Source organism: Malurus melanocephalus, unplaced genomic scaffold (genome assembly GCF_030028575.1).
Source record: "Malurus melanocephalus ecotype Western Australia unplaced genomic scaffold, MMel_1.1 scaffold_98, whole genome shotgun sequence".
Taxonomy (NCBI): Eukaryota; Metazoa; Chordata; class Aves; order Passeriformes; family Maluridae; genus Malurus; species Malurus melanocephalus.
This window is the reverse complement of record NW_026623330.1, coordinates 1,843,791-1,852,164: the sequence shown is the minus strand read 5'-3', so window position 1 is coordinate 1,852,164 and position 8,374 is coordinate 1,843,791. Positions and strand designations below refer to the sequence as shown.

The following is an 8,374-nucleotide window of genomic DNA, read 5'->3' as shown; positions in this document are numbered from 1 at the left end:
GGAAAAAAAGAAATCACACTATTATTATACAGGCAATACAGTTTTATTCTGTTCTTTCACCAATTGTAGCAAAAACATTTAACAACTGAATGAATAATCAAGGGAACTTAATTGTCAACAGGAATTTCAGAATTATGTTCTAAATTTTAGACCAGGAAGGTTTGACAGGGAGAAAACAAACCATATACACACTTGTAATAATAGTCTCTATTATGAAGATTTAATGCCTTCTTTAAAAGCACTGAGATTATTGAGGCACCTTACTGCAGGTTATGGATCATCTCTTCTTTGGCAATGAGATGTGTGGTTTTGTTAACTAGGGCCATGAGGGAGTTGAGCTTGTGAGACCAGTCATTGAGTATATTGTTTGGGTCCTTAGGCCTCTGGAAATTGATAATTCCTGCCAGCCTGTCTACTTTAGCAAAGATGGTCTTATTAACTACTAGGTTAGACAGGAACTCCTCCGATTCCTGTAAAGACAAACAGCACTAAGTCAAGAAAATAGCATTTTACCTCCAAAATATCAGAATTCCTCCCAAACAGCATGAAGGCACCAGGAACAAGATTTCTTTTATACACAAGTACAGCTGTAACAATATTGTACTTTAAAACATCCTTTAATATTAGACATGCTGGCAATTCAAGGTACTAGCATAAGATATTTTAAAAAAATTCTAACAGTTTTCTAACTCCCATAAAGGCAGAAAATTAAATCCAACAAGAACTCTCAACACTCACATATTTGCCACAAACACATACACACACCCCCCTTATGAAAGAAGGATAAACAAAACAAAACTTACATCAACKGACAGATCCAGGAGCTGTGCCATTCTCTTCATTGTAATTCTGGTATAATATTTAGCCATTATTCTAATATTCTGGAATAAAAGTGTTCAGAGTAGAGGGTTATGTGCAAAAAATAATTGAAGCAGGCTGCAAAAATATAAAGGTCGATGTTAAAAGGAGATTAGGAACTGTAGTGCTCTAAGGGCACTCYGGCTTGGAGGATGTGAGAGGATGTGAACAAACAGCCCTTTTGATGGTGGAAGCTATAAAAGTCTTTACATGACAAATTATTAAAGAAAGAAATCAACCAATTATGAATTTAATACAAAGCAAGACTCTGAGGTTTATGCTCTATTGAATCACTAATATTACATCTCATTAGAGTCCAATAAGCTATCAAACTGTGCCAAATAAATATATATAATRAAGATATGCGAGCAAATAAAACCTTGAAATATAACACAAAAGACACCTTATCTGCTGCTTTATTAGCAACTTATTTGTCTTCTTTATGATTAAAACATGGCAAGCAAAAAGCATTTTTAAGCTGAGGCACTGAGTACACAGCTATTGCTTACAGACAGTGATACTTACATGTTCCACAACTCTGTTCTTTAAATCTTTCCATCTCTTTTCACCTTCCTCTGTACAGCCAAAAACATCTGTTGCAGGACTGTCAAGKGATCCTTCTCTCAACTCCTTCCCATATTCTTCAACTAGGGTACTCCACCTCATCAGCTCCATGGTGGTAAATAGTTTAAGGAGGTCTCTAAATGGTTTAGTACAGTTGGATTAGAATCCTGTATTARTAAGGCTTGGATCATACTTAAAATAGATCAAAGGCATAATTTAAATGTTTTATTTTTATTACCATAAATAATGGGGGCAGTTCAAGCTGGAGTGTTTTTCTAATAAAGATCTTTCTCTTACAAGAGACATTTATTTTTATATAGAACAATCACAACATTTTTGCAGAATTCTTAATGCAGCATTATAATCAGAGTTGCTTACAGCAGACTCAGCATAAAGAGATTCCACTTGCACTGTTGGAGAGACATTTGCTAATCTAAGAATTGCTTATTAGAAAGGATACTTACTTATACTTGGGGATTTCTTCTAGCTTTTTGTCACTACTAATCCTGTGCACCAAATCAGACTGTTCATTGTCRTAAGGTGAAAGAATAACATAAAGAACAACGCTCTTCAGTGCCTGTTTAAGAGGAAAGAGTTGCAGTTACTCCCATAATTAAACAGATGAATTGCCAACACTGCTTACAGAGCTTAAAATATGTAAAAGATTTAAGCTCTGTGTATTAAGAAATTGAGGTGAAATTGATGTCATCTTGCARAAATGAACCCTCATTCACTGTGATACTGTTAAATTGATACAGGTTAACTAAAATTCCAGTATTTAAAACTCTTCAAACGGGTAACATTTTTATTGCACACACAACACCACACCACCTATACCACACTTGCACAGCTGTTTGTAACCCCTACACTCAGATGGAACATTCTTGATTTCAAAGACAATATAATGAAGATTTTGGGTATCAACTTTTGAAAATAACTTTATCATATCTGTTTTCAACTAACCAAGACTGATGAGCTATTTCATCCACTGTACATAAATGTGGTAAGAAACGGGTATTTATCACAGGGAAATAGAGACATTTTTGTATGTTAAGTTTCTATACCTGTTGCCACTTTTCACTTTCAGCCTGGATACAGGGAGTGTCATAAATGGCTCTGTAGTGCTTACAGATGGAGAGGTAGGAGCCTTCATGTTGATCCAGCTGGATCATTAAGTTGTAGTATTTCAACTTTAGTTTCTGAAACAGTATCAAAAAGCCAAATTAACACAGCTCCACCACAGGTAAATGAAATTCAACTGAACCCCAGAAAACAGAGGAATTTAAATAAACTTAGACCTGAAGAGWGATAAATCAGATTAAAATTTGGGTGGGGGGAGGGAGAGCAAGAAATCCTCCAATGACTTACTTCTGTGTTTTCTTCTTGAAAAAATTTTGTATTAATTTTTTTGCTGATAATTTGAGTCCGAATATAGTCTTTTACAGCTAGACAGAGTCTCATCTGCTCCAAGATAAATTCTACACGTTCTTTCTTTTCCATTGAACCGTAGGTTTCCACCTGAAATGAAAATGTAACTACTTAATGTTATCAAAGTCAAATCAAATAAAGGCTTAACTGTGCCAGAAGAGTGGGAGGTTKTCTGGCGGGGGAACACACCAAAACAAAACAACAGAAGAAAAGCTATTACAGAGCAAGTGAAAATGGAATAAAGGTTATTCCATTTTAATTATCACCCCCAYTTACACCAAAGAATCCACTAACATTAAACTCAATGCACTAGGTAGAGAATTGAAAGCCACTCTCCAAGTGGAAAACATTCAACATAACCCAACCATGAGAGTAACAAAGGCAGTTAAAGCTGAATTACACTTTCACTAATAACAGTTCATCTCATTCCTGGCATTTCCGCAGATGTATCTGACTCAGTTTCTAAATGATCTCAGAACAGCCAGAATTAATTGCTATTGCTGATGCAATTCKGAGTTCCAAGGCGTTACCTGCAACTCTTGCAGAATCGAGGCAGCCTCTTTCACCTCCCCGTTCTGTTCTTTTATTGTTGCAAGTGTCTTTGTCAGGCGAGCGCGTTCAATTTCCACGTATATCTGAGGGCAGAAGGGAGAGTTTAAACACTGGAATTTTCTAAAGAGAAGCCCAAACTCTGACACTGCAACCCCACTGAGAAACACACTTCATGTCATCATACAACCACTTAATTTCTGTGTATCCATATGCCACAATATGCGCTATCCACAATTTACACTGATGRAATACAATGGGGAATCAACAAACCAAATGGTTTTATACCAAATTAATTGAAAAAATCATGTCTACACTGACCCATGACTCTTCAAGCAAACAGAAAAAKATATGCACTGTGAATAAAGTATTGCAGCTTTTGTTTGTTAACATATATTGAAACAGACAGGAAGTTACACTTTAAAGCATATTAAGTACTACCCTTGGAATTATTTCACTCACTCCTAACCAGCCAYTGACCAACAACACTTGATTACTAACAGTTTAGACTAACAGACAGAAGTCAGAACATTGACACAAAATTGCCTTAATTCAGAGTTCTTTCTTTYCTTAAAACAAAAGGAACACAATGTAAGTAACTCACTTGGTATAATGCTTTGGTATCACCTTCTATTAAATGTATGTAATGCCTTGTTCGGTGCAGGAGAAATCAAACTAAACCTGCCCATTTCTCTAACAAATCCAAATACATAACATTTTAAGAAGTGAAAAATAAATGRCATTTTAGAATCCTGTAATGTATTGCTAACCAGACTAATAATACATCCAGATATTTACATAGAAACATGACCAGTGTTTCAGCACATGATTTAAATACGGAAAATATTTGCAGTCTTTTGGAAAGAAATAAATTACTTGRCTTCTCAGGTTAATTTAAAAATTACTTTTGTCTTGCTTGAACGAGATTAAAAAAAATTAACACTAAGAAGCTACGCTTTCAAAGAAGCTGAACACTTATTCCACCTGTTAGACATTGAGTCTTGAAACAAAATCTTACTTTTCCTTCTGTGACCATACGCAATGTGTCGATTAAGCGCAGTTTGACTGGTAAGTCTGTGATTTCTTCAACRTAAGTGCAGCACTGCTGGACCATTTTAGCAACTGCCTAGTATGAAAAGAGAGAGAGAAAACATACTGTTTTAGATTTCCCAAATGGATTCAAACTGTAACACTCAGAGGTAAGTAGTAAGTAGTTTCATATCAAACCAAATAGAGTCACTTCAGCAAAAAGCACTCAAGATAAATCCCACTTTGATTCACAAAAATGTGTAAAATGATGCTATTGACTGACACTACAAGGCAAATATGATGCTGTTCTTTTTTTATCTCAGTTTTTCCAATATTGAAAATAATCCATTCCATGCAGCTCTCTCATGAAAAGCAGTTTCTCTTCTGCCAAATTCACAAGGCTCACATGGACTGGCAGAACTTCTCTGCTTGCCCTAAGACCTACATGGCTGAAGAGAAGTGTATCCTAACTGTGTACACTACGCCATCTCCTTAGAACACCTGGTGATTCCTCAGGAAGGGGAGGAAGAGGGATGATTTCTCCTTTAAATGGCAAGCACAAGTATTGGAATGTTCCCTTCTGGTAACAAAGCTGGTACAATTATTATTAAAATACCTATTTCTAAAGAATACTGAATGCAAGCTCTAGAAATGTCTTCCTTAAGAAGCTCCTCAAAATTCAGGTGGAATGATCCACGCCTTCAGCCATAGTCCGTGATAGTCAGAGAACTAAACTGTACTCTTATACACACTAGTGATGATTCTGCACATTAAAGGACAGGTAACCTTTTTCTTCCTAAAGCAATGATGCCATTAAAATTACCTGTTGCTGACTTCTACTTAAGTCAAACTGAACACACAGAGGGCAATAAACCTTGCACCTTCTAAATGGCAAGTGCTTTATGCCAAAGTATGCCAGTTTCAAAAACAAACATGCAAAGCACACATCTCAAATGAGCACAATAAATTGCAGTAACTGTTTAATGTACATCTGAACATGAATAATAACTAACATGTCTAAAATGCACACTGAGGAAGAGTGTAAAGATGAAGCACCATCTTTACAAAGTCCCTACACACATGGGGGAACCAAATACRTTATACAGCTCCAAAATAGTGATTTATTTGTTTCAAAGGATTAAACTCACCTGTTTTAACTGACTTCTTCTCTTTGATAGAAGAATAATATTTTCATTAAGAGCATCCCAGTCTTTAGCTTCATAACACATTTTCACTATGGCAACTAAGATTCGGGAGGTGGAGACCATGTCAGATGCCTGTAACAAACAAAGAGAGTGTTAGAGACGGGATAAACAATCTGCAGCCCTCTAGGACTAGCACTTCTTTTACACAAAGGGGCAAAAATCACTGTGTTTGGTCTCACTGATTTGCTTTTTAAACAAAAGGAAGAYSRGTATTCCWAAGATACTCCAAGGATACTCCAAGTCCCTTCATGACTTAAACAGAGAGGAACATGAAGTGTGTAGCACATCCCAGCATCACCACGCACAACTCACCGTCCGTGTTTGTTTTTCCAGGGAGAGAAGGTTTTCAATGACTTCTTGCAATCTTCCTTCCTAATAAGACATGCAAACAATTATCTCCATGAGTTAAGAACACACATCAGATTAAACTGAGAATAGCTCAAATGATCACATAAATAAAAACACAGACCAGCCTGTACACTTATTCTGATTTTTTTCTCCTTGTAAAAACGTATGATTAGCATTTAATTTAAATACATGGTTCTACACAAATTGGAGAGATACTAGTTTCCTTTCTGCACAACACATTCTCTAAGTTGTCTGCCTTGGGAGAGAAACCTGGCAAGTTTCAGACAGGTTTGGTGAGCTCACATTCACTGAGCTGTGTGGAAGACTCATTTCTTCTCTGGCCAAAACAGAGCTTTCAGTGAGATCAGATATGTAATTAAATACCTTGGCCAAAAAAATTGTTCTCCTATTACTTTCACCCATATTCATATATTAATTACAGTGCATTATACAAAGTATAAAYTACAAGCTTTACAGGCTAAGCATAGAATTATAATAATTCTGGGTTTGGAGAGGTTTTGAGAACTCSATTTGCCTTTGCTTAGAGGAATTAAAGCTACTACAATGTACTTTTAGTCCTAGGCTGTAAYTCCCAGCAGATATTTTGTAAAAAGTTAATTCAGGGGAATTTGTAACAGCCCATGGCAATGGTGGTGCCGCAGAAAAACAAAAAACTGTTAGAAAATGAGTAATGAACCAGAGAAAACTGAATTCTTTTCTAAAACCTCCCAGATGAAATCCTTTAGACTACATTCAACACAGTCTGTCAAGGATGTGCTCTTACCTACTGTGCCAAAGATTTATACGYTGYRCATAATAATAAAGCATGGCTATGGTRTCYATTCCTGTGCAGAGCTSTGCCTGTGGGATAAAATCCCTTTGCCTGCTCTCCATACAATAGTCTTGAGATAATCTAAGATGCAATTTATTTATCTTAAGGCTACTGCTTTCAGAACTGTACAACATGTATGTCTTTCACAATGAGACACGTGGATCAAGCAGAGCATTTGCAGCACGACAAGAGTCAGATGCCATCCCACTAAAACAACAAATGACAGCAACAACAGGGAAGCTAAGGCTGCCCCATCCCTGSAAGTGTTCAAGGCCAGTTTGGACGGGTTTGGAGCAACTTGATCTAATGGAAGGCATCCCTGCCCACGGAGTGAGATGAGCTCCAAGGTCCCTTCCAGCCTAAACCATATTGTGATTCTATAGTTCTGTCTTTTCTGAGATCTGACCTGCACACGAATCTCCAGGCCACAGAAGGACTCCCTTCACAAAACACCGATCACCTCTACGACCCCATGCGCAACACATTCTGCCGTCACCCAGGGCGTGTGCACAGACTTTGTTTACCGAGCCGAATGAGGCAGAGACAGCCCCAGAGCCTGTCCTGGCTCTGCCCCGCCGTTCCAGCTCCTTAGAGCTCTCATCTAACCAAGGATGCCAAGCACTGTCTGTCCAACCTGCCCCGGACCTGTTACACGAACGCAGCTCTGGCGCACAGAGCCCAAGGATGAACAGCAACTCCGCGGGCAGGGGCAGCAGGGACACGGCCGGCCCTTGGGGGGACTGGGCCCTCTGATTCCCTCACCCGACACCTCGTCCCGTCTCACAATCAAAGAATAGGCAGCGTTGGAAAGAGCACACGAGTATAATCGAGTCCACCTCTCGGCCCTGATTCTACACAAGACATCCCTAAGAATCCAAGTGCCTGAGAACGCTGTCCAAACACTCTTTGAGTTCGGGCAGGGTTGGGGCCGTGAACACTGCCCTGGAGAACAGTTTCAGTGCTCGGCCACCCTCTGCTTGGGCACCAACCTTCCTCCTGCCCACCCTCCCACATAGCCCTGAGACGACGGAACCGTCCCAGTCCTTCCCTTGCCTAACACAGCACGGAGAGCCCGCGACCGGACCCCTCACCACCGCATCGTGGGGCAGGATGCGGCCGCGGGTCGCTCCGCGCCGCCTCCACGCGCGGCCTAGCCCGCCATGACTCAGCCCGTCCGCCCCGCCAGGCTTCTCTCCCGCCTCACCTGCGCCAGCCGCTCGCACTCGGGCAGCCGCTGGTCCACGGTCGCGCTGTAATCCACCTCCATTTTGACGATGCGGCCATCGGCCCGCTCCGCGCCGCCCTCCGCCATGTCCGCCCGCACCGCCGCCTCAGCGCTCACCGGAACCGGCCGGGCCCGCGCGCAGGCGCGCCGGGGGCAGCCCCGCCGAAGGGCCCCGCGCCGCGGCAGACAGGCACTGCGGAGGACACCCCCGGCCGCCTCAGGACCCGTGGGGGGGAGGAACCGCCTCTGAGGGGAGGCACCGCTTTTGAAGGCACAGGCACCGCCCCCGAGGGGACAGGCACCGCCCCCGAGGGGACAGGCACCGCCCCCGAGGGG

General features: G+C 40.8%; 1 protein-coding gene across 1 annotated transcript; it reads right to left on the bottom strand.

The window, feature by feature from the left end:
* Positions 1 to 8,209, bottom strand: PSMD12 (proteasome 26S subunit, non-ATPase 12). Its single transcript, XM_057368885.1, has 11 exons — positions 8,018 to 8,209; positions 5,946 to 6,005; positions 5,577 to 5,705; positions 4,418 to 4,525; positions 3,381 to 3,485; positions 2,791 to 2,940; positions 2,487 to 2,621; positions 1,887 to 1,999; positions 1,384 to 1,558; positions 804 to 881; positions 1 to 470 (listed from the first exon to the last, which is right to left on the bottom strand). The coding sequence occupies exons 1-11, from the start codon at positions 8,123 to 8,125 to the stop codon at positions 261 to 263; spliced, it is 1,371 nt and encodes a 456-aa protein (XP_057224868.1). The 5' UTR covers positions 8,126 to 8,209; the 3' UTR covers positions 1 to 260.
* Between the last annotated feature and the right edge of the window lie 165 nt (positions 8,210 to 8,374).